The sequence below is a fragment of the Alternaria alternata genome, assembly GCF_001642055.1.
Source record: "Alternaria alternata strain SRC1lrK2f unplaced genomic scaffold CC77scaffold_3, whole genome shotgun sequence".
Taxonomy (NCBI): domain Eukaryota; kingdom Fungi; phylum Ascomycota; class Dothideomycetes; order Pleosporales; family Pleosporaceae; genus Alternaria; species Alternaria alternata.
Genome location: NW_017306192.1, coordinates 1000345 through 1024781, shown reverse-complemented (window position 1 = coordinate 1024781; position 24437 = coordinate 1000345). Strand labels below are relative to the sequence as shown.

Below are 24437 nucleotides of genomic sequence, written 5' to 3'. Positions count from 1 at the left end.
AAAGGTGCCATCGTTGGACCCATGTCACGCTGCAGCCGTTGTGCGACGTCCCACGTTAGACACCCGTGGATACCCTGTTCGGTCGTGGCAAACCTTCTGTTGCAGCTGATAGCTCTTGCGATCAAAGGACGAGATCTGTGCGGTTCCAGAGTACAGCACGCGTCGCCCTCTTCCAACGAAATCGACTATTGACAGATAGGATTACGATTGCGATGGCTGTTTGTGAAGTTCAAACTCAGTATAATCATATTATCATTATCGTTACAAGTACAAAATTTCTCTTCCAGTTTCCTTACACTGTCATATGCGGGTTATGTGTGGGCTCCAGCTGTGCCTCGCCTCTACTGCTCGAGCTTAGGCTTTCCGGTATCGTGATGAAGGGACCCCAAGCAGAGCCTCTAGTACGCATCGTATCTGCGTGTATGGTGATGAAGCAATTGGATTGCTCCGTGGCCATCTTCTCGTCCCGGAGCGGCCATTCGCCCATGTCGAGTGCTTTGTGCTGGCTAAAGGCATCAATCTGGAGAGGCTGCGAAGGGACTTTGTAAACCTTCCTCGGCGTTGCGCTCCGCTCTTCCTTTTGTTTGCTGCGGAATAAGAGACGGAGGAATGGTATAGATGAGGAGATGATTCCACTGTTTGTCTCAACTTGACCCCACAGAAGGAGGTCGTTTCCAAAACGCGCCGAATTATAAGGTGACTCGGCCCACAGCATCATAACCCACATTCGTACGGACGATGCAGTGATGGCCATGACTCCAACAGAAAATATGCCAATGAGTGCCAGACGTTTGGCCATGGGTATGCGAAGGCTGAGCAGCGTCGGTAGCGGTAGCATGAGAATGATGATGTCGCTTATCAGATTGGAGGCCGAGGAAAACACCCAGAGCTTGATAGGATCGAAGCATTTGACCTGTATTTGCTTGGTTTTTGGATCGCGATCGAACTGTGCCAAGTAGTTGACTGTAGACCAAGCGTCTGAGGGGTTTTCGCATTGGAAGGTGGACGCCATGCTCGCAGCAAATGTGTACATGCAGACAAACGCGATCGTAGCGTACACGAGCCGACGGAATGTCTTGTTGGCGGCGATGGCGCGGTAGAAGAAGAGGATGCTGAGTTTTACGAAGCCTAGGCCAATGGTGTAGGTCAAGCGGTATACCCACCATGAGATAAGGTTTCCGCGCACATGTTCCACGACCTCTGGATGCTCCTCCTACGCTTTTGTTAGATAGTGACGCCCGGACAGCGTTTGGATTCACTCACTGGTTTGAACAGATAGCTTGGACGGGAATGACGGCTCGTCTCGTCTTGATAGAAGTTTACGACGAAGTTGCCCCATGTAACCACCTGGACCTTGTAAGCTTTGTAGTAGATGATACAATATTTCAACTTACAAGAGCGACGAACATGAGATGATCGCTTGCACTGACTGATCCCATGAGAAAGTATCGGCAATAGTATCTATTCAATTGATCAGTCTTTACTCACGCCGCTTTAGCGACAGTCAGTCTTACCGTAACCCTACGATGATTGTTGACATCGTTGTCAGTATTGCCCCAACAATCACCACCACGTATCCCGGTCGAAAGTACATGTTGTATGACTGCGCGTAAGATACAAGAATGAAGGTCGGTCGTATCTACGGCCGATTGAACAGTTCAAGATATGCAGTTATGCGCCCAGACAACAACGGAAGAAAACGAATGTATGAACAAACATGAACATGAACAGAATGAGTCGGGCCTGAGCGTTCGGTTATGAGGGCGGATACAAAGTTGAGGATTCCCCGGATTCTGCACGAGCGGGAGTGAGTGTTCCATAGCGCGTGTCAAGCTCCTGACGCGTGTAGACAAGCAATCTTTGTCCCAATGGTGGCGATCATGCAGGTTAGGCGACCGCATGGCTCGACGCGAAGTGAACCATAGTACGACCTCACAGTTCGTGATTGGTCTAATGGATCGAGAAGGTTCACAGCTAGCGGAAGATGCTAGGTTTAGAAACCGTTGTATAACATCGGGCAGCCATATGATCGGCCCGTAGCCTTGACAAATCCACAATGTCATGGGATGAAGGAACAAAAAACGGGCTTCCTTACGGTCTCGGCGCATGTGGTAGGATCTGAATGTGGATACTGATTCCATACTGGGTGGCGAAACTAATGCACGCTAAGTCCAAAACAGGTACTAACTGTGAAGGGGATAGAAGGCGCTGCTGCGTGGGTAGATCCGAGTAGCAGAAGGCGTGCATGAGGTGATGTGCTCGGCATCAGTACATCCATCTGGCCCACTTTTAGCCGGGCTGACATTGTGACGTGAGTGTCAGAGGACCCTGAGGCTGAAACGCGAGTTGCACGCGTCGCTCAACACCGGCGACCTGAGGCGAATGCTGAACGACGATGTCGCATTCGGTGTTCTGTCACACAGGCCAAGAATTGAGGTACTCACAACAATGTGCTGATCAGGGGAGACCCGGTAGAAGTGTCCATGTTGAACCGCCCCAGGGGATTGTCGATCAGGCAAAGACTCCTCAAAAAAAAAGCGACTGATTGAACAGAATCGAAATACAAGAGATTGTTAATGATGGAGACTGTGACCTTTACCAACAACTCCAGTGAGGATGACAGGTAACGATGAGGCAAGGAGAGCTGTCGCATCGCCTGGCACGACAGGAGAGGCATATCAGAATACAGATAACCACGTAACTTGCCTACCTTAGTGTAGGGATGAGGTTTAGCATGCAGGTACACCATTGTGATGCATGTTGGTAGCTGATCGCTGTGATATTACCCTGGCAGTCGCCAGCACTGTCGCAGCAACCGCGTTTGATGGTCTGCGCAGTGACGTCAGCATATCGCTGCACGCAAAACACACCCGAGAGAGGTTGCTTACACCGATGCGCGCGTTGTTGAGCTTGAAGGCCAAGTGAATACGTCGTCGGTAAAGACGAAAGGGGATGTAGGGTAGGCCAAGACATCAGACACATCGTGAGCGAGAATGACTCACTGTCGCGCTCTCTCATTGGACGACTAGTGATCATTAAGTGGAGACCAACTTCACTCGGAACCACACTTTCAGCTACACTAATGCAGTTGTGAAGCCTCAGGCTCAAATCTAGCGAAAAGGGCGCAAGGAGTGCTTGTGAGGACATGCACGGATAGACTCAGCAAGCTAGTACTCTTTGGCACACGATGCTGTTGCTGCTGTGGGAAATGGCTCTCAGAGTTGCTCACATCGACTCATTGTGAGTTGACTGATGCGTTAGGAGAGCACAAGTCAGGTATGTATACAATCTTGCTCAAGGTGAGCAAGAGTGATTGTCCTGGAGACATGCGGAAGATCAGTACAAAACGTAGAGAATGTAAAGTAGAGTTCGTAGCTTTGTAGAACAGACAATGCAATTCGTCGTAACAAGATTAACTGTGAGTATCTATCACCAAGTCCCGATGCCCTCTGAGATTATACCCTATTTTGCCGATCTGAGCATCACCCTGAACAGGTGTGCCATGAAACGACTCATTGTCCGACATCGTCTGAAAAGAGGCCTCCCTGAGTGTTAAGAAAAGAAAAGCGAGTCCATCACATGCTGACAGACCGATACAAACAGGACTACTTTTGAGAACGTAGAAGAGCACGAAGCGTCTCGACCTCTCCTTCCAGCCTGGCGTTGCGGACTTTGAGATCATCCCGTTCGGCTTTGACGTCCTTGAGTTCGGATTCGAGAGTACTCATTTGGTCGACGCGCTTTTGGCGGTAGCGACGAGCAGCGAGCGTGTTGGCCTTCCGCTTCTCAACCCGGGAAGATGGTTCTGGAGCCAGAGGGCTGTTCTTTGTGGATGACAATTTGGATGAAGAGGATTGCTCAGTGGGAGACGAACCATGGTCCTTGTTGCTTGTGGAGGAAGAACCAGACAGAGAGTGATCTGGATAGGTTAGACACTGCTGAATCGCCAGGGAGTGTGGTCCTTACCCCTCATCATGGGTGAAGATGTGTTCATATTGTTAATTTTGCCCATGCCAGACGGCATAGTGAACGTGTTCATGTTGTCTCCCGCTGTTGAAAGTAGAGCCGGCTCGCCAGGAAGCAATTGCGTGCCATCGCCAAGATAATGTGAGTCAGAAATAGGAAAGAGGTCCCAGTCCGGAGTGGTTTGGAAAGAAGGGTCCAGTGCAAGTAGGCCGCATGACAAAGCGGCTGAAGAAGAAGAAGCAGTAGTGGTAGGAAGAAGTGAAGTGGTATCGAGAAGAGCACCGCTGCTGTCGGCGGTGGAATAAGAAGTTGCAAAATCCCAATTAATTGACTGACTTCCAGGGAGGCTTGGCGATGACACGGAGTTGCTGTGGCTGCCAGAAAATGCGGAAGAGTTGGTTTGGAGTGTATTGCATGGTGACGGTTGATTGCTGCATCCTGGGATGGTAAAGGGCGGGTCCTGATACCCGCTGGTGAAATCGAAGAATTCGTCAAATGAAATTGGAGACTATCTGAGGGCGCCCAACACGGGGTGATGAGCGCGAGGTTTGGTGGTGAGAGGGAGGACAGCCGCGGGGTGGCTTCTCTTTATACGAAGGGAGGGCGGTGGGTTCCCATGGTTTAGGGCTGATGGCATGCGCTAGCGGCCTACCCCGGTCGCAGTTTCCTGCAGTGCCTGCAACTTTGAATGTTGGTCGGCTGCGCCCTCCAGCATCGGCAAGCACAGCCCACACCGACGACATGGCCACGATACCCTCCTCACGACTCCTCCGGCCCAATCTAGCATTGGCGCAACAGGACACGATCCTTTCTTTCCTCGTCCCATCGGTCCAGTGCGCGCGCTTCTCCACATCACCCGCCCGATGGAAGAGAGACAACAACAAGAACAGAGGAAACTCTGCAGTCCGGGCTACAGGTCTGCGTCCTAGACAGACACTGTCGGTTAGGGAGAAAGATTTTTCAAAGCAGCAATTGCCGAAGCCGGTCGAGATTGAGCAGGAAGTGACGGGCACACCAGACCATGGGCTTTGGGATTTCTTCAAGGACCAGAAGCTCTTGCAGACACCAGTAGACGAGCAGCGGCATGGTAGGCTGCAATTGGACGAATGGAGGGACTATGGTGGCTGACAGAGACGCAGGACGATCGTGGACTGTGGGCGAGTTGCGCAGTCGGGACTGGGACTCGCTACACCAGCTGTGGTGGGTATGCGTCAAGGAGCGGAACCGTCTCGCGACCGAGAAGCTCGAGCGCAAGCGTTTAGAGGCGGGTTACGGCGACTACGAAAACCAGGAGCGGGACAAGACTGTACAGGAGACGATGAAGGCAATCTTAGACACACTCGCCGAGCGACACCAGGCATACCAGGAAGCATACGTACTGGCACAGCATGATCCGGACATTGACCTTTCAAGAACGGACGGCCCACAGTTCACCCAACCAACATATGTACGTTCGATTTCCTAACGGGATTGACTGTATGCTGACCCAATCCACAGGATCCGCTAGAAGTAGATGACGCCCCGTACAATGCTGCGGCCGAGGCACCTATTGAAGAGCCCTCGAAAGACAAGATACTCCCAGAATCCGAAGTACAGCCGAAAGAAAAGGCGACTCACGCATAATGAGTTTCATGAGTGCATGTGGCATACGAGTCTGGGTAGCGTGTAGGCGGTATATACACTTGTTCGATGTTCTGCAGATCTGTAGTCTGGAAGAATTGTAACTTTACACATCGTACATCATGTCGCGTTTGGGACGGCGAACAGGGAGAGCATGGGGCACGGTAAGGCTGCTATTTCGAGCAAGGTGGTCGAGCTTTTGTAGCATATCGCGTGTATCATAGCCAGTCATGAAATCAGTGAATTGCACTAATTCAGTACATGTCAAACGTAGTGAGTTATGAAAGTAATGCCAGCATAAACAGGTCGACCAGATTGGCGAGGCGCTTCCCAAAGAGCTACAACCCCACATCCATCACACCGCCCTAAGACCGCTCAACCACGCGCCTTCTTAGCGGACGACCTCCACCGCAATCCTCAACTTTCTTATTCTGCAACCGACATCTGACAGCCATGGACGAGATTGCACCCGAATACGACGTCGTGGTCCTGGGAACAGGTGGGTTGCAGTTACCCCACCTACGTAACATGCGGAAGCTAACCATCCCCAGGTCTCACTGAATGTGTACTTTCAGGGTAACACAAGGACTCGAGAACGGTTCTTGAGCAAAAGCTGACATGCTTGCAGTGTCCTTAGTGTCAAGGGCAAGAAGGTGCTCCACATCGACCGCAATGACCACTACGGCGGGTATGTTATCTTGACAGGTACACTTGGGGCGACAGCTGACAGGGTGCAGTGAGGCGGCATCGCTGAACATCGAAGCAGTAAGCTCGCAACATCTCCAACTGACATACACACACTGACCCGATGGCTAGCTGTTCAAGAAGTACGGCCAGACAGAGGGCGAGCCATGGAAGAAGTACGGCCGCGTCAACGACTGGAACATCGACCTTGTCCCCAAGCTCCTCATGGCCAACGGTGAACTCACCAACATCCTCGTTTCAACCGACGTTACCAAATACCTCGAGTTCAAGCAGATCGCCGGCAGCTATGTGCAACAGGGCAACGGCGCCAAGGCAACCGTCGCGAAGGTTCCTTCAGATGCTGGCGAGGCACTGCGATCGCCTCTCATGGGTCTCTTTGAGAAGCGTCGGGTGAGGAACTTCCTCGAGTGGATTGGCGCATACAAGGAGGATGACCCAGCAACACACAAGGGTAGGCACTCTCCGGTGGACATGATCAAGGGATGGTAGCTGACACTTCACGCAGGCATCGACATCCAGAACTCTACCATGAAGGATGTATACGACAAGTTTGGTATCGAGGCTACCACACGCGATTTCATTGGTCACGCCATGGCTCTGTACCCCACCGACGACTACATCACGCAGAAGGGACAGGCGAACGAGGCCATTGAGCGCATCAGGCTCTACGGTAACTCTGTAGCGCGGTATGGAAAGTCTCCATACATCTACCCGCTCTACGGTCTCGGAGAGCTGCCCCAGGGTTTCGCTCGTCTCTCCGCTATCTACGGTGGTACCTACATGCTGAACACCGATGTCGACGAGTTCCTCTACGACGGTGGCAAGGTTGTGGGTATCAAGGCCACCATGAAGGAGAAGGATGATGCCGGCGAGGGCATGAAGTTCGAGACCAAGGCAGGAAAGATTCTTGCCGACCCCTCGTACTTCCCCGGCAAGGCGCGCGTTACTGGACATCTGCTGAAGGCCATCTGCATTCTCAACCACCCGATCCCCAACACAGCCGATGCCGACTCTCTGCAATTGATCATTCCTCAGTCCCAAGTTGGACGCAAGCACGGTATGCATACATCTGTGTCACGATAGGATTCTGCTGACAAGTGTGACTAGACATCTACATCGCTGTCGTCTCGTCTGCACACAACGTCTGCCCCAAGGGCTACTACATCGCTATCGTCTCCACGATCGCTGAGGGCGATAGCAACCACCACCTTGAGCTCCAGCCCGGTCTCGACCGTCTCGGAAAGATTGAGGAGAAGTTCATGGGCCCGGCTATCCCACTCTACGAGCCAATTGAGAGCGGTGCCAATGACAACGTCTTCATATCGAAGAGCTACGACGCCACTAGCCATTTCGAGACAACGACTGGTAGGTTTTTGAGCTCCGGAACAGTGAACGCAATGCTAACATGTGGCAGACGACATCAAAGATATCTACCAGCGGGCTGAGGGCCACGAGCTGGTTGTCGAGGGCCTGAGAGAGGGCGCGAACTTCAACGTTGAAGAATAGATAGACTTCCGACCTGACGGATGAACAAGCTGCAACGGTCTTTAAGGTACATCGTTTGGTAATCGCTCAAGACTTGGCTTCTATAACAATGACATGCATTCCCAACAAATGCGAACGCGTTCTGTGATGCTGCGGAGCTCGAGCTCGGTATTTCCTATTCGGGCGATGGGATTGGTACTTCACAATTTGACCACCACGCGTTTTTGACAAGTCTGCCATCCAGCCGAGATGGGCAGTAGCTGATAATTGAGACCGAGCATCTGCATAGTGTAACTAGGCGTGCTGTTGCACTTCTCCTTATGACGATTCAAACTCTTGGCAGGGATACCGTCATGGCCCTGCAAACCATTTGAGTACTGCAACGCGTCCACAAAACGTGTCCTCGAGGCGCATTGCTCTTCTCACACTCTTTTACAATGGCGCAATTCGGTCGCTATAGGTTCCTGCTGATAGCGGTGGTGTTCCATCTGCTGTACATATGGAGTTGTTTCTCCACCTACTTTACGAGTCCTATTGTTCATGGCATGCGCGAGCACCGTGTAGAGACGCAAGAAGCTCCCGCTAAACGCTTGGTACTCTTTGTTGGTGAGTCGCGTTAGATGAACCCGATAGCAAGTGCTAACAGAGCAACAAGGTGACGGACTCCGTGCAGACAAGGCATTTCAATCGTTCCCCAACCCTGACCCAAATCCTCCGATCCCTCTCGCCGACAATACAACCACCCCGCGCCCTCTCGCTCCCTTTCTTCGCTCTCGCGTCCTGGAACATGGCACCTTTGGCGTTTCCCATACACGGGTGCCTACCGAATCCCGCCCTGGACATGTCGCACTCATCGCAGGCTTATATGAGGATGTCTCAGCAGTCACAACGGGATGGAAACTGAACCCAGTCAACTTCGACAGCGTCTTCAACCGCAGTCGGCATACATGGAGTTGGGGCAGTCCGGATATTCTTCCCATGTTTGAGACGGGTGCAGTGCCTGGAAGAGTCGACGCATACTGCTATGGCGCGGAAGAGGAGGATTCCTCCAAAGACGCCTGGGTGTTGGATGAATGGGTATTTGAGCGCGTCAAGAAGCTGTTCGCTGACGCCAAGACGAACGCGACACTGGATGCTGAGCTGAGGCAAGAGAAGAGCGTCTTCTTCCTCCACTTGCTTGGGCTGGATACCACGGGCCACGCGCATCGACCTTACTCGTGGCAGTATTTGCATAATATCCAGCTCGTGGATCGTGGGGTCCAGGAGATTACGCAGCTGATCGAAGAGTTCTACAACGACGACAAGACTTCTTTTGTATTCACAGCGGACCATGGCATGAGCGACTGGGGAAGTCACGGAGATGGACACCCAGACAATACGCGTACGCCCTTGATCGCATGGGGTGCTGGTGTCGCGCCTCCTGTGAAGAACACGTCAGGCGTTGCTAGAGGTCACACCGAGTTCTCTTCAGATTGGAACCTGGACGAGATTGAGCGACATGACGTCGACCAGGCTGACGTTGCGGCATTGATGGCTTATCTCGTGGGACTTGACTTCCCAACCAACTCAGTCGGAGTCTTGCCGCTTTCCTACCTTGACAAAGATCCCAAGGCCAAGGCAGAAGCTCTTCTTGTTAATGCCAAGGAGATATTGGAGATGTATCATGTCAAAGAAGAGATGAAGAAGGAGACACAGCTGCGGTACAGGCCTTTCTCTGGTTTGGGTGATGAGGCACATTCTGTCGAGCATCGCGTTGCCGATATACAGTCGTTGATCAACAAAGGCAGCGCAGACGAGGCTACTCGCAAGACTTACGAGCTCATTGACCTTGGTCTCGAAGGACTGCGGTATTTGCAGACGTACGATTGGCTTTTCCTCCGGACGTTGGTGACTGCTGGCTATGTTGGCTGGATCGCTTTCGCCATCACCACAGTTGTCGACCTACATGTGCTCACCGAACATGTGCCGGCACAGAGAACGGTGGCTAGTATGGTGATATTCTCTTCTGTGCTTGTTGCACTCTATGGGGTTTTCTTCAAACAAGAATCACCGGTCATCTACTATGCATATGCGTTCTTCCCGGTCCTGTTCTGGGAGGAAGTCTTTGCCCAGAGGCTATCGCTTGTCAAGGGCGGCAAGATCCTGTTTGGCCATCTCAAATCGGGCGCTGATGTCGCAAAACTAGTGTTTGCGACTATTGGCTTCTTCGGATTACTCCAGGCTTTGGTAAGTTGATCCGGAGTAAAGGGAGGCGAATGTACTAATCCAATGATAGGTTCAAAGCTACTTCGTTAGGGAGATTTACACGGTATGCTACCTGCTCGCGACACTCTGGCCAGCAGTATATGGGCAGGATTTTATGAAGAAGAATATGGCGACTGTCGCCACCTGGGCTTTGTCTTGCATAGCCATGAGCGCTTTCACACTACTGCCAGCCAACAAGGCAGAGGACATTCGTCTCATGTGAGTGCACTCGGTATCGACATCGACCCAAAGCTAATGACACGTAGCCTGCTTGGAGGTGTGTTGATGTTTGCCATTGGTATACTCTACCTTGTCTTCGAGAGGGCGATCCTTGAAGACGGCAAATCTCAATCTGAGCTTTCCAAACACGAGTTGAACCACACATCTCGTATCATTCTTGGCATCCAGCTCGGCCTCGTAGCGCTTTCCATGATTGTCACGAAGAGCAGCGTCGGCTACTTACAAGCGCGCCAGGGCATACCATTTGGTGTCCTGACAGTAACACGAGCAACACTGTTCGCCTCGCTTGTCGTGCCACAACTCCACGGTCTCTATCCCAACACCCACTACGTCCACCGCCTTGTAGTCATCTTCCTCCAGTTCGCACCAACCTTTATCATCCTCTCCATCTCGTACGAAGGTCTGTTTTACTTTGCGTTTTGCATGTGCCTCTTCAGCTGGATGCGTCTGGAGCACCAGGTATATCTGCATAACACGGCCGATGCTTCGACTACGGCCATCACATCGGATCCGGCCAAGCCTACCAAGGACGCTGCGTCGGATCGACTCAGCTCACTTCAGAAGGGGGAGTACAGATCTCTGACTCTGGCCGACGCGCGCATAGCTCTGTTCTTCATCTTCTTTATTCAGTCTGCTTTCTTCAGCGCGTCAAATATCGCCTCGGTATCATCCTTCTCGCTCGACGCCGTGTACCGTCTAATCCCCATTTTCGACCCTTTCTCCCAGGGCGCGCTCCTTATCATCAAGCTCATGGCGCCCTTTGCCGCCCTCTCAACCAACTTTGGTCTCCTCAATCGCGGGCTAGGCGTGGCGCCATCAGCACTGTTCATGGTGGTGATGGCGGTCAGTGATGTCATGACACTGAGCTTCTTCTACATGGTCAAGGACGAGGGGAGTTGGCTGGAAATTGGGACAACGATCAGCCACTTCGTCATTGCAAGTTTGTTGGGCGTGTTTGTTAGCGGACTGGAGATTTACAGTGAATGGACTATACGGGGCGTGGAGTTTGGCAGCAGCAAGAAGGCGCAGGGTAACGGGACAGTTCAGGGAAAAGCTAGTGGGAAAGCAGAGTAGTTCTTGTATAGTGGTAGTATGCACCTAGATTTAGTTTCATATGCGCGTTTGTAATGTTTCTACCATGTTGGGATAGCAATAGGGGTGAGAGGAAAAGTATGGTTCACTACGGCTACCGTAGATTTGCTAGTATCCGTGCAGTCCCCAATTCCGTGCAGGCGAACGTTGAGGGACCCTAGGTAAAACCATGCTTTTTCCCTGAGATGGGCTGGGTTGCTGGGCAACAGTGCGCGGTGCACGTTGCAGGGTGTGTTGAATAGGTTGGATGGGTCGCTCTGGGTCGCGAGGGTGGTCCTGGAAGGGACGGCACTCCCGCGTGGGTCAGGCGGTGTCGCTTCAAGAAGCATCACCGTGCTTGCTTTCTTATCGGCTCCTGCATGGCGTGAGAGCAGACGGCAGGCTTAAGCGGACGAGTGATGTTGGCCGTGAGGCTGGGGGGAGGCGGCTGGGAAGGCGCGGCTGCACAAACTAGCGGGGCTCTTGGACGTGGCATGGACGCGGACGCGGACGCTGCAGCTCATGCACTGCCAGCTATAATGGTCCTACCCAACAGCTTATAGCAATACCACCACTGCACCAGCATAACAACAACCGTTCGGCGCATTATTACACCCGCTAAGCCTGCTGCAGCATTGTTTACGATTATTCCTTGGGGGAGCAAGATATATAGTGAGTCCTGTGCAACACGCGCTGTCTGGCGTGTAACGTGGTCATCGATTGTCGTGTTATCGTCTCTTGGAACAAGGGGCCCCAACCACCGCCGCCAACAGCTCCGCGTCGTTCAACCTCGCACTTTTTCTGCGAATCGAAAGCCTAATTCCAAGACGCCCAACCTTTCTCTTATTCACAAGTCGGGGCGCAATCTCGCTTCGTCTGCTCTAGACAGCTTTATAACCACGACGACCTTCACGCTTCTCTGCAGACTCTTTCTTTTCGCATAATGTTCTTCAAACGGTAAGTCGGCACCACAGCCACTGCATCCTGAGACTTGCACTAACTTTGCATAGCAGGTCCAGGGCCAATTCTTACGTAGACAACAGTGAGAACCCGCGCTCGCAATCATTCGACGATTACACCACCGATAAGCGCCCTGAGTCGAGCCGGAAGGAGTCCCACCAGAGCCAGCCCTTCTCGCCCGCCGAAGAGCCTGACATGTATCCCCGCCAACAGCAACCCCAGGAGCCGACGTACGCGCAGAGTGCTCCTCCCTCCCACAACAACATGCCCATCCGCTCCCAGCAAGTTCCCCCCACCGGCGGCAGCGGCCCAATGGGCCTCGGCATGCCCGACCTCATTACCGCTGCCTTCAACCAGGCCGTCCAGCCCTACACAGAGAAGATTGAGCAGCTCGAGAGCCAGCTTGCCGACCTGCAGAACTGGGTCGACCAGCTCGAGCAGCAGCGCGCCGAGGTACACAACTGGATCGACAAGCGCGGACTGCGACCAGGTAAGACTGCATTCCCTACTCTATGCATCTCTTGACACTCAATACTGACTTCCTCCAAGATGTCCCGGCCTCCATCGCCAAGATCATGGACACCACCACTGCCGACGCTGCGCCCACACTCAACGCCCAGCTCGACCGCAAGATCACCATCGTCAACTTTGACCTGCACCGCCTGCAAGACGATCTCAATGACTCCATTTCATCCTCACATTTCGCCTCGGCTATGCTGAAGTTCCTGCCCGACATCCAGCGCTTGACGCTCCTACCGTCCGGCCCGCGCTACGCCTTCGACCTCATCCTGAAGCTCGGCGGCAACCTCAACTCACACGGCGGTATTGACAGCGCTGACGCTGGCGACATTGCCGCACGCCGCGACTTCTACAGCAGACTCGACGAGACCATGGTCGACGTCGTGCAGCGCCGCTTCGGCGAGGGCGAGGGCTGGGACGTAAAGCGCGAGATCAAGCGCATTGAGAAGACCGCCAGCTACCTCAAGACATACGGCGTCGAGCCATACTTCCCCTCAACGCTCGAGATGATGAAGCGCGAGATGGAGTTCCAACCCAACGGTGTGCCTAACGGGCAAGGAACCCCACCGCGGTACCACTAAATCTCCAGAGAGTGTGAGCTGGAGGTGTGCTAACAATGGTCCTCAGTCCGCGTGCGCTTGACACATCTGATCATCCTGTAATAGCGAAGTTAAGAACGACGTAGCAAGTTGTGAAAGCAGACAACCGGCGCATCTTAGAGTTACGCACAGGCGAAACTGGTCCGTCACGGCTTCCAAGACCCACCAACTCACCGTCTGAGAGACCTGCTCCACCACAGCCGACAAGACCTGCGCCTTCGGGACCTGTTCCAGTCACTGTTGAGAATCCCAAGGTTGATCTTTCGTCTATTGGCGATGGTCCGACTGGTCCTGAGCATGCACCCGAAGCTTGAACTGCGATGTCATCCGGCTCGACTCAACAAACCTCGTCCCACTCGCTCATCGCTTGTATATCCTACATTGGTCTCACACTACGGCACTCGTTCTTCAACACAACAGCTTGTCCGCTCGCACACTAGCAGGCCCACACCATTCTTGTTTTCATCTCCCCTGCGCTTTCGCCAGGGATATAGGGGCGCGACGAACGAACGCCCATGACGATCAACTGTACTTTAATACTTTTTTACAGGGAAACGAATTTCTTTTCTTTTGCATGGTGGAAAGGAACGGGAAGGGGAATTGGGGTGTGTTTGTTCTCTTGCATCATACCCGAGCATTTTGATAACGAAAGGCGGCGTTTTTGTTTATTTGGATAGCTACAAGTAATCTGCGGTGGACGTGTAGTTGCCGCTTTCCAGGACAGCCTGGAATAGCAATTGATCATATGATTCAAATTTTTGTTTTTAGAACATGATTGTGCTCATGCTTGTCTCCCTGGTGGACTTTGGGTAATAACGCACAGTCCTATAAAGCCAACCAGACTACTATCTCGCATGTGCTGTACTGGTTCCTTACCAGATACCGTTCTACACTTCTCAGGCATGTCTTACCCCAATGACATCGTTACATAATATTATTCGATTCTCTACGAGCTGCGAGTTCCTCTAATACTTCATTTCACTTCTGTAAGGGTGAAAGAATGTGGTCCAGCAATTCCCTCTTACTGCACGGTGTCTGCACGGAGCCAGAACTCCCTGCTTCCAGTGCTGCTCCTGTCTATATACACGCCCCTCTTCGTTCTTCTTAGAACCTTATCATTATACTTACTATATCTGCGCGCGCAACCGGAAGACTCAACACCCCCTTTATCAAGCGCGAACAAGGTCGTCATTGATCCTTTCACTACTTAACGGCCATATTCTCGTACCTCATCGTCACGTATAAGCAACCAAGAATAAAATGAATAATCCAAAAGCTTCAAGTCCAAAGCGTAAGCGGAACGTGATCGACGTTGACAAAGCTACTGCGCCCGTCGACACGGCGGATATTCGCAATCAAGCCCTGACTCATAAGAAGGCTAAGAACGCTAAGAAGACCGCTGCTGTAAATCATGAACTAGCCAATACTGTCTCTGACAGTGAAGATATCGATGAAGATGGCTCTACGCCACAACAAACCCTTCCGTCTCTCACTACTCCAGACGCAACTTGGTTGATTCGAGGAGATGATCCAACTAAGAATCAGATGTTGAATGTCATAACTGATCCCCAAGTGCGAGCTGCATATCTTGAGGAGGTCGGCAACCGCACATTGTACATTACAAGTGACCCGTTTCCGGCGAACTCCAATGACACTGACTCAGCAGCCACACCTGAGGTACGCGCGGGGCTCAAGGCTCGACTGGTTGATGGCCTTACTTGGGAGGCGTGTAAGTCTGCATACAATAGCAATGGTGGGAAAGCAACTACCTTTGCAGGTGTAGAAAAACAGGTCAAGTTGCATGGGTGGAAGTGGTTTGATGAGCAGAATGTTGTGGTCCCCTGGACACTTAGAGGCCCTTCAGATAGGAAGCGTCTTAAGAATTTGGGCCTGGGGCAAAATCATTTCCCGACTCTAGTTGCGAAGGTATTGAGCTCGACACCAACTGTCCATCATCAGCCAGTTCCAAAGACCAAAGAGCCGACGCCGATAAACCCCAACATTGTCTCAAAGAACAGTTCTGAGCAGAAAGAGACGACGAGTGAGCAGCATTTGGAGAAGGAGATCACGCTCACACCCGACAGAGAGACTCTGGAGCAAACGGCAAGCAACCTTGCCACGGATGAGCAACAACCACCTGATGATGATAGCAAGCAGGATCACGTTAAAGACAAAGAGGACTCAGCCCCGTAAGTTCATCCCACCCAGCCAATCATGAAATGTCGTAATACTTCTAGTCTTCTTATTCGCGACCGCATCCGCACCACACACAACCTCTTTGGGTCGAATGTAGTTGAGGTCAAGCTTAATGGTGCTTCGCACTGGGCAACTTTACGTGCTTTGGAGAAGTATTGTGGCGCTTACAGTGAGCGATCATCTTCCAACGAAGACCAAGTTGTAGACTTTGGCCGCAAGAGAATTTCGCCCGTGATCGCGCGTGCTTTTTTTCAAGCAATTTCGCCCTTCCCTCGGAGCGAACTGCCCACCCACGATGTCATCCCGGATCCGGAAATGTCTTTACACCACGAAGATGTCGCCTTAGTCATATTGCCTGACGATCCCAAGCCAAGGGAGATTGAATGGAACTTCGATGCTTGCGCCGAGATGTACAGACTGGCTAGAATGCTCAAGTCGCCAGTTGTCAAAGACATGGTAGCAGATAGGATATTGAAGATCTACCTCGAGTACCGCAAGCAACTAGAGGAAGACGACGACAAGCAGAACCTAGACTTCCCCATCAGATTCGCCAACTCGTTGAAAATGAACGAAGACCTGCCCATCCTCCGTTTGTTAGTCGACATAGCTCTCGATCACAGTCGCCGAGGACACGACCTACCGGATGGGCTTGCAACTCACGTCATGCGTTTGTTAGTCGGTCGTTCGTCCGGCTGGGGAGGCAAGATGCACATGCTTCACAATCAAAACCCCACCGCGTTGTGTAACGAGTACCATGGTCATGATCGACTTTGTCACAAAGCTTTCGACGCACGCTATACAACGGAACGGCTCATCCATGACATCTTTAAGCGGATTCGACGAGACACATGTCTGGAAGCCGCTGAGGAATTCGATATGGAAAAAAAGCAAGATGAGGACGATGATTCCCCAAAGATAGCACTGGACATATACAAGATGCTGCTCTGGTCTCGCGACAATGAGGAGCAAGTTGCGCTTTTCATGCTTGAGTACGAACGGCTTGCTGCGAGACTGAATGACACGTGGGCTCTAGATGAGCAGGCTGACCCGGAAGATGAGAAGCGGGCGGAGTGGCTTTCTGAAAAGATTACTGCGCTGCGGGTGGAGCACAATGAGCGGTGGCCAGACTATGGAGAAGAAGAAGAGGAAGGGGATCCGGCGAGCTATGCTAGGCAGTTGTTCGATATAGGTTAGAGTGTTCTGAGAACTAAAGAAGGCCTAAAGTTCAATTGGTGATGATGCCTAGGTAGTCAAAGTTGATAATGTTTCTAGGTTTTGGACTTCATCCAGTCTTCCAGCGGAATAATTAGAGATATGATCATCTGCTACATCTGGATCCATTAGCTATTCCAGTCAAAGTAGAGGTATTAGATACATTCCTTAGATTCAGCAGAATCTCTGTGCATCACGATCACGTCCAAAATGTGTATGTAGTAGATTTTAGCAGTTGATGCGCCATGTGTAGAAGTTGATCCTGTGGATGACGTAAGGAGCCCCAGGGTGACATCTCCTAACCCTTTACAGTAGACTCCACTTTCCTCCAGATACGCTCCCAACCTCCACCTTTCCCAACCCACATCGGACGACAACTACCATCATCATTGACTCTCGCGTTAAGAACAAAAACAAAATGGAAAGGTGCGCCGTCAAGCCAATAAGACGGCTCGCTGTGTCCGATCAGGATCGTGCGCTTCGAAGCGAGCTGACCGGTCGTCGGGCTGCGTGCACCAATCAGATGGCTGTGCGCAATTGCGATACGACGCTGCGCGCTGCGGTAGTACTCACTTAGGCATCCTTGATATGAGTTTTATGACTAGACACCATCCTTAGAGTGTATTTGCGCGTGCTGCCTTCACGATATCTTTTGTTTCCAGTGTACGCATCGATAGCTACTATCTTCTACTGCCACAGCCGCACTGGTGCGTTCCGACGGTAAAACGCGTACAATGGAGCATCGCCACTCCCAAAACATGGACTTTGGGGCTTTTTTGGCGGATCAGGAGGGTATATTTGTCTAACTACAAATTGATAGTCGGTACTGAACTTAGGCGACAGATGCTCCAGTATCACAAGACGTCGCGGCCTTTCTGCGGGAAGACAAGCCCTATATAACACGACACTTGGACGACCCAATCTTGGAAAACGGAAATGACACCCTGACGAAGCTCGATTCCAACCGAAAGCCGATGCCGGCCCCAATCTATGACGATAGCCCCTTTGACGGCTGGTCTTCACGCCCATCTTCGCACTTCTCCCAAAATGCTGCGCAGCCTCCAAGTCGATGCCCAAGTCTCATGAGCAATGCTACTCTGAGCAGTCGCAACTCGTCAACCAGGTCCACTAGGTCATTGCAGTCCATAGGAAGACATTTCAGCAGACGCAGCAAGAAAGCAACAGATGACACTTCCGCCATGGCCAACAGCGAACACTCTTCCATACAAAGCACCCGCTTCACTGCACAAGTTGTAGAATTATGTCCGTGGAAGGGATGCGAGCGCCACTTAAGAGGGTTCACGAAAGCCGGTGATAGAGAGCGCCATTTGCTTGTTCATTGCGAAACGACACTAGTTTGTGGCTTTTGCAGATTATCCCCCTCTCATCGTGCAGTATTTGGAGAAGGCCCCGATCGGGTGCCTGAATTTCTGAAACACTTGATGTGGTGCCATTATGACGATTTCTCGTGCTCACCGATACAGTACTCAGGTATGGAACCTGCGTATACCGATCTAGCAGAATGTCCCATCTGTAAAACACGTTTTACGGCCGGATCAATGTATGAACACCTACCGGATTGTGTTGGCCGCGAAGTGACACGGATGGCGGATTCAAGCGTTTGGAAGTACCGAGCGTCAGATGATGTACAGTGCGATACATCCGTCAATGTTACGACACGACGAGGGACTTTGGTATCCAAATATGATGAAGGGAGACCGTCAGTCCATGACGCGCAAAACGAATTTGATGAAAAATCAGAGCTCACGTATCTGGGGTGCGGAGACATTGCGGAACTGACAGCATCGTCAAGTCGCCTCTCTCTTGTCTCATCTAGAACAACTACATCATCTGAAGAAGAGACAGACTGCTCTGAATACACATCGTCTAGAGAGGGCTCTCCGGCTGTTTCACAGATTCCCAGCCAGGTAGTCTCCGCGAAGCGGCGACTCGTGGATGCTATCATGAAAGAGTTCCAGAAAGTCTTCAGCGCGACCCTCCGAAACCATGCCACCAATGGAACCAATCCAAGTTCTAGTGGCAGTGCAACAGGGCATCCTCCAGGTGCATCCGCATATTCAGACACTTCATTCATATCCAGGAAGCGCAGCTTGAGTGGAGATGGCTCAACTCCCCCAGATGATGGCGACGATTCAAATAAAAGACGTAGGCCAGACTCTGTATCTAAAGGCAAGCAGCCTATTTCGGAACTGCGATTCGCATGCCCTTATTACAAGCGCAACCCAGGTAGACATCAAACCTTCACATCTTGCAGGGATCCAGGCTTCACTACAGTCGCGAGATTAAAGTGAGTTACGTTGGGGTTTGCGGCTACACACCAGAGACTAACGTCACTAGGGAGCATTTGTACCGGCGACACTTACTACCACCACAATGCCATCGTTGCTGTACAACCTTCACCAATGATGTTGCACTTCGAGAACATCAACGCGATCCGAGTGGTTGCGAACTGCGTGAGCAGATACCGCTGGAAGGTTTTGACAAAGAACAAGAGAAAAGGATGAAAAGCAAGAAAGGCAGCCAGATGCACCACAGTGAAATAGAGAAGTGGAAAGCTGTATACCGTATCTTGTTCCCAGATGACAATGATGCAGATATGCCAAGTCCTTGTAAGTTACATCGCTCATCGAGTTTGGAACGCACAGATGCTGATAGACGAAGACATCGAATACAAACGTAATACTGCGAATGCAGCCGAGTCATCGAACAGCGCCCGGTTCCAAGAGTTCTCGCGTCTCGAGCTCCCACGTCTCGTACGCCGTACACTAGAGAGTATAGTAGAACATGAGGCTCAACCACTGGAGGACAGGCTGAAAGAACGACTAGTGGACATTGTTAGGCAATGTCAGATGCAGCTTGAGACAATGTTTCAAACAGCTGCTGGGCCAAGCAATACGAGGGTAGAAGCTACTCTGAGCTCGAGAGCTATACTGTCGGAGCAAATCGTTGAGCGCCCCATTGATGCGCATCTACCTACCACGCTCAGCGACTCTGTATCAACAGATTTGCAAACAAAACCAGAAGTCAAGCCATCTCAACTACAGATCTACGAACCGTCTTGTCAAGGCGGAGGAGTCCCTGAGATAACCGATCCCATATCTGATTCTTCAGATTCGGGCTACGACTCTATCAGCATAGCTGCTTTGTCCGCTACCGGTGTCCATAACGAGTTGCCTCAGGAACACTTCGACCCAAATCAGTATCTTGATCTCAGCGATTACCCACACTTTCCTGAAGTGACAACGGGTACCACGGTACAATCGACGCAGACAGACGCCAATGACGACCATTCTATGTGGTTTCTTGTAGATAAATTTCCAGGTACCAACCATGCAGACTCGGACGAGCTGGACTGTGTGCATGGGTTAGATCACGTCTGGTAATATTGGGTACTCTAAGGTTACTTTGGATACCAAATACTTCGATTCGATTTGACACAAATACCCTTACTTGATCCCAACGCGCTTCATGTTCGATCGTGTTACAGTCTTTCATCCAAGATCTTCTTCGAGCCAGCCGCAAGCAGCAAAACCCAACGAAAAAGACATTATTGTTCCCAGAAACGCAAATTCTTGGCTCAGACTACTCTCATTATCGCAGATCGATTTCCAGGTGACGACCTCGTTGGGTTGTTGTCATAGTACGCAAGACCTCAGCACATGACGTACACAAAGGCCCCAGAACTTGAATCCTTTCCAAGTTATGCATCATCGGGAATTAAGATACATGTGGACCTCCGACATCCGTTACATCAAGTCAATAAATTGCAGCAAAACTATTGCGTCGAGGCCTTGATATAGTAATTTTCTCTCATCTCAATTCATACATGTAAGAAGCAGAATGGTATCAAACTCCACTCAAGTCCAATCCTCCCTGAATGGAAAACCCCGATATTCCGGCTTGAAAAATATAAGACTCCACAAAAGTCTGTCCCTAATGTACATTGTGTAATGGTTGCCGAAAGCGTTATCCCGTATTATGATCCCCTGACGCGCCATCACCCGCAAATCCACCATTTCCAAAGCCGCCATCGCCGAAATAAAGCATGTCATGTGGTAAGTACTCCAAGTCCCAAGGCATCATATCAGCGCCTAGAAGGGACATATCGACGTCTTGTGTGTCAATGACCATATCACCGAAAGTGTTGTCTGAAGGTGTGTTGAAAGTTCCGAAAGTGGGCGAGAATTCTGTTTGAGGGGTAGGATGTAGTTGGTTGTGTTGTTGTGAAGATGAACGTGTATACGACGTTGGATTTTGTAGTGGCGTTCTGATGGCTGACGGTGAGCCACCAGAGAACGGAGAGTGTAGATTTAAGAGGAGGTCCGCATCTGACACCAAGACCGGGTCTGGGGTAGGGATATGGTTGAAAGATGGGTTTGGCGGAGGCGGTGGCATGGACGCTGAGCTGAACTGCGAGAAAGCGGAAGGTGACGGTAGAGATTGGTGACGTGGCTCGAATTTAATGGGAGGATCCGATATCAACGAAGCGATGGAGGGCTGAGTACTGGCTGGAGGTACTTTTGTAGGTGGTGGCTTCGTGCTCCGACCTTCACCATTTTCGGATGTGTACATAACTGCGACATTTGTTGAAGGCGAGTTCATAGTACCCGTAAGCGACCATCCGATGGCTGTCGAGGGTTAGTAGGTGGCCATGGTTGTGTGCATAAGGAACATACCTTGGCTGGGGTGTACCATTGGCGAGCCGGGCATATTTGGCGTCCTCGCACCCTTGCGTATCGCAGCCGCCATCTTTGCTACATCAGCATCTGAATTTTGTGCTGTCAGATAGGTCCCCCAGCTAAGCTTCCTTCTCCAGCCTGGACTGGTGAACGATGGCTCAGGTCGAGGGGCTTCTAATGCACTTTCCATCTCTTCGGTTGTGTACAGCAGAGGATCACCAACGCCTTTCGCCTTTTGATCCAAAACAGTCATAATGTACTTGACTCCAGCCCAGTATGTTTCTAAGGCTTTGAGGGCGCGGTAACAACGTTGATAATTTTGGTTGGCAGCAGAGGCAAGCAATGTATGCTTAGCGGCTGTTTGCTTTTGCTCCAGGTCTTTGACAGAGCTGTTGGTGGAATTCAGACGGTCAAGGGAATGTTGAGTAGAGGTCTTTTGTCCGTTCTCCCCATTTCGACCGGGGCTTGCAGGACAAGACTGAGGCTGGGACGATGCTGAGTGAAGTGCCGTTTCTTTAAGGAAGGCACACGCGGCTATGTATATCGGTTGACTAAAGGTTGGTTAGTGTGTGGTACCATCAGTAAAGACATAACCTGATCATACCTGGTGAAGGGATTGCCAATTCCAGTCTTTACATCAATGAGCTCGGTAAAGGCTAGTATATCAGCGACAGTCTTGGCAGAAGACATGGAAAGTTCTCTGCTGTTAGTAGACAAAGATTGTGGAGTTCCTTCGAACGTCCGGAGCAGCGTTGGCTGATGCAAAAGAACGATTAGAGTGTGGAACCAGCAATGCAGTAGAAGAAAATTCGTTCCCTGATTGAGCTTGACATATTGCTGGAAGTTGACTGCGTTGAAGTGAAGCTTAGGCGACAGGTTTTGGTAGATGCCTGTCAAGCGATCTTCCCATGCTCCGAGTTGCTTCTGCAGGTCAGCTGTGATGTCATCGGCGCTTCTTATCCGGTTCAGGAGATCAGTCACACGACCGTAGAGGTGAATGATACGGATCAGTGCCGGATATGGCAAAGGCCATCCAGAAGAGTCGACCTCATCCAGGGAAGGGAAAGAGATCTCGATGTCGCGATCTCGGAGGGTGACCGGCCGTCCCGTTCCAGAAGATATGACGCGATCAAGGAAAAATATTGACCAAAAAGTATCTAACCTCTCGCGCTCAGCGGCTCTTTGCTCTTGCTCCTCCGCACTACTCCCGTGGCTATCTTGAATAGTTGGTTGCTCCGCGTGCCGCCCGCCATCTGGGTAGCTCTTAATGGAATTTGGTGTTGGTCCCTTGCGACCTTCGTACTTCAGACCTCCCACAGACTGCATGCCTAGATCCTGCGCCATGCGAATGGCTACACCGAGATACATCCAAAGTCCACTGTCGCGGCTCGCACCGAATTCATCGTATGCAAGAAGCAACGCAGCTTGTACCACTGCCACACTAGGACATGGAAAAGCATCTGGGATAGCTGATTTTGCTCGCTGGGCAAAGGCTTGGCCGTGTTCTGAAGGCGGGACTTTTGGAGTCTCCGTTCCATCATCTTTCTGTTGGTCGCTCTTGCCTGTCAGCATAGGATGTGTCGAGAATCGGGCCGCTAACGCACAGACAGCGTCGACGAGGATGGCATCCACCTGCTTCTCTTCCAAGTCTCGCAAAAAGCGCTCTCTTTGTAGGAAGGGGAAAGAGCAGCCAAGGTGTAGGAAGAATAGTTTACAGAGATGGGTGATGAGCGGACTTGGTGACATTGACGAGGCATCGTATACGGGTATCTCGGCTGGCGTGCGGGCTTCTGGCGCTGGTGGTGAGCCAACTGATGGCTGTGCAGGCGAGGACTCGATTGCGTGTTCTGGACCAGTCAGCTACATGAGACGGGAATACAGCAGAGCAGCAAGAGAGTGTTTGCGCTGCAAGGGCGCAAGTGCTCCTCGATAACCGCATCAAGAGCTTGAAGTCCGTCGCGCGCGGGATGTACTTACGATCTGATGTAGTCTGGGCACTGCCATGTTGCTTGCCTCGCACTTTGACGACCATCTGTCGCAGTCCGGGTACTATGGCTGTAGGCCCGAAATACCTGAAGTATGGCATTCGGTTGCGCGTGCTCAAGCTCAAACCTCCACTGCTGCCAGTTGATTCTACTTTGGGCGAGGCCTGGAGACTTAATTCCGAGGTTTGCGATGTGGTATGCGGCAGATGCGGTCGCGTGAGCTGAGGGTCGATGGGCGGCTCTTGCTTCCGGGAAGGCGTGCTGGTCGACACGGTACTCTCTCTTCTCGCTGCCTTTTTGCCATCCTTTGGGGTTTCGCCTGCGCCATTGTCGTCGCCGTAGCCGGCGCATTCATGCTTGTTCTGGATGCAAGTTCCGCATACAGGCCGTTCACCTACTCTGCTGTCAGCAAACCATAGTCAAGACAGTCAAAACCTCATACCCGAGCATCGCGTCTTCTTCTTCCTGCAGGTCAGGCACGCGGAATTAATGCGACGCCTCTTCGCATAGGGACCATCATGGTTCGTCACAAAACGAATAGGCTTGGGCTGAGACACGGCAGCGTTCGCAGAGGCCGTCTGAGGGGCTCCTTGATTCATTAAAAGCAGAGTGTGTTCTCAGAAGCAAGCGGAAATGGCCGCATCAAAGGCGTGTCTCGATGATGCAGGGAAAGCAGTTTTGAGTGGGGTAACAACAGCTGCCAGATGCGCGTCAAGGGTCGATCATGAGCCAGACCAGACAGTGGAGAACATGCAAAGTAACGAGAAGCTGTGGAGAAGCCAGCGCATATTCAGAGAAGCCGGTTCGAGGAGATCGGCAAGCGCTACGACGTGACTTTGATACCCGACGGAAGTGAGTTGACGGGGAGTGGTCTGGGTTGCGGAGCGGAGAACCCCAGATTTGGGTCGTCGGTCGACGCTACAGCGACCGTGTCC

At 51.6% G+C, this 24437-nt stretch overlaps 9 protein-coding genes across 9 annotated transcripts; 6 read left to right on the top strand and 3 right to left on the bottom strand.

Annotated features, from left to right (window-relative positions):
• Positions 1 to 292: 292 nt before the first annotated feature.
• On the bottom strand, positions 293 to 1540 carry CC77DRAFT_1028405 (hypothetical protein; the record flags this gene model as incomplete). Its single annotated transcript, XM_018526444.1, has 4 exons — positions 293 to 1213; positions 1264 to 1347; positions 1395 to 1461; positions 1515 to 1540. 4 exons carry the CDS (start codon positions 1538 to 1540, stop codon positions 293 to 295), a joined length of 1098 nt encoding a protein of 365 aa, XP_018390005.1.
• Positions 1541 to 3605: 2065 nt separating this feature from the next.
• CC77DRAFT_1016952 (hypothetical protein) lies at positions 3606 to 3976 on the bottom strand (the record flags this gene model as incomplete). Its single annotated transcript, XM_018524308.1, has 2 exons — positions 3606 to 3919; positions 3967 to 3976. The coding sequence occupies 2 exons, from the start codon at positions 3974 to 3976 to the stop codon at positions 3606 to 3608; spliced, it is 324 nt and encodes a 107-aa protein (XP_018390004.1).
• A 731-nt stretch (positions 3977 to 4707) lies between these two features.
• On the top strand, positions 4708 to 5589 carry CC77DRAFT_1057788 (MRP-L47-domain-containing protein; the record flags this gene model as incomplete). Its single annotated transcript, XM_018528059.1, has 3 exons — positions 4708 to 5053; positions 5106 to 5413; positions 5464 to 5589. The coding sequence occupies 3 exons, from the start codon at positions 4708 to 4710 to the stop codon at positions 5587 to 5589; spliced, it is 780 nt and encodes a 259-aa protein (XP_018390003.1).
• A 450-nt stretch (positions 5590 to 6039) lies between these two features.
• Positions 6040 to 7797, top strand: CC77DRAFT_927610 (rab GTPase activator; the record flags this gene model as incomplete). The annotated part of the gene is made up of 8 exons (XM_018534002.1): positions 6040 to 6085; positions 6138 to 6162; positions 6215 to 6274; positions 6324 to 6351; positions 6403 to 6742; positions 6797 to 7348; positions 7399 to 7656; positions 7706 to 7797. The coding sequence occupies 8 exons, from the start codon at positions 6040 to 6042 to the stop codon at positions 7795 to 7797; spliced, it is 1401 nt and encodes a 466-aa protein (XP_018390002.1).
• Positions 7798 to 8005: 208 nt separating this feature from the next.
• CC77DRAFT_532938 (PigN-domain-containing protein) lies at positions 8006 to 11364 on the top strand. The gene is made up of 4 exons (XM_018532046.1): positions 8006 to 8382; positions 8432 to 10002; positions 10052 to 10239; positions 10287 to 11364. Exons 1-4 carry the CDS (start codon positions 8214 to 8216, stop codon positions 11332 to 11334), a joined length of 2976 nt encoding a protein of 991 aa, XP_018390001.1. The 5' UTR covers positions 8006 to 8213; the 3' UTR covers positions 11335 to 11364.
• Positions 11365 to 12274: 910 nt separating this feature from the next.
• CC77DRAFT_1028402 (hypothetical protein) lies at positions 12275 to 13391 on the top strand (the record flags this gene model as incomplete). Its single annotated transcript, XM_018526443.1, has 3 exons — positions 12275 to 12288; positions 12342 to 12781; positions 12841 to 13391. 3 exons carry the CDS (start codon positions 12275 to 12277, stop codon positions 13389 to 13391), a joined length of 1005 nt encoding a protein of 334 aa, XP_018390000.1.
• A 1278-nt stretch (positions 13392 to 14669) lies between these two features.
• Positions 14670 to 16799, top strand: CC77DRAFT_1057784 (hypothetical protein; the record flags this gene model as incomplete). Its single annotated transcript, XM_018528058.1, has 2 exons — positions 14670 to 15598; positions 15647 to 16799. The coding sequence occupies 2 exons, from the start codon at positions 14670 to 14672 to the stop codon at positions 16797 to 16799; spliced, it is 2082 nt and encodes a 693-aa protein (XP_018389999.1).
• Positions 16800 to 18421: 1622 nt separating this feature from the next.
• Positions 18422 to 20221, top strand: CC77DRAFT_1057783 (hypothetical protein; the record flags this gene model as incomplete). Its single annotated transcript, XM_018528057.1, has 3 exons — positions 18422 to 19125; positions 19176 to 19447; positions 19500 to 20221. 3 exons carry the CDS (start codon positions 18422 to 18424, stop codon positions 20219 to 20221), a joined length of 1698 nt encoding a protein of 565 aa, XP_018389998.1.
• Positions 20222 to 20576: 355 nt separating this feature from the next.
• CC77DRAFT_981779 (hypothetical protein) lies at positions 20577 to 24371 on the bottom strand. Its single transcript, XM_018536091.1, has 5 exons — positions 23945 to 24371; positions 23495 to 23896; positions 22122 to 23364; positions 21515 to 22068; positions 20577 to 21466 (listed from the first exon to the last, which is right to left on the bottom strand). Exons 1-5 carry the CDS (start codon positions 24099 to 24101, stop codon positions 20805 to 20807), a joined length of 3018 nt encoding a protein of 1005 aa, XP_018389997.1. The 5' UTR covers positions 24102 to 24371; the 3' UTR covers positions 20577 to 20804.
• Between the last annotated feature and the right edge of the window lie 66 nt (positions 24372 to 24437).

Excerpts from the sequence above, each read along its gene's own strand:
- CC77DRAFT_981779 (XM_018536091.1), bottom strand. The coding sequence starts at position 24,101 with ATGAATCAAGGAGCCCCTCAGACGGCCTCTGCGAACGCTGCCGTGTCT. Across the intron at positions 23,365-23,494 it reads TGCCCAGACTACATCAGATC|AACACGCAATCGAGTCCTCG; the intron begins GTAAGTACATCC and ends TGACTGGTCCAG. Across the intron at positions 22,069-22,121 it reads ATTGGCAATCCCTTCACCAG|TCAACCGATATACATAGCCG; the intron begins GTATGATCAGGT and ends ACCAACCTTTAG.
- CC77DRAFT_532938 (XM_018532046.1), top strand. The coding sequence starts at position 8,214 with ATGGCGCAATTCGGTCGCTATAGGTTCCTGCTGATAGCGGTGGTGTTC. Across the intron at positions 8,383-8,431 it reads ACGCTTGGTACTCTTTGTTG|GTGACGGACTCCGTGCAGAC; the intron begins GTGAGTCGCGTT and ends CAGAGCAACAAG. Across the intron at positions 10,003-10,051 it reads TCGGATTACTCCAGGCTTTG|GTTCAAAGCTACTTCGTTAG; the intron begins GTAAGTTGATCC and ends ATCCAATGATAG.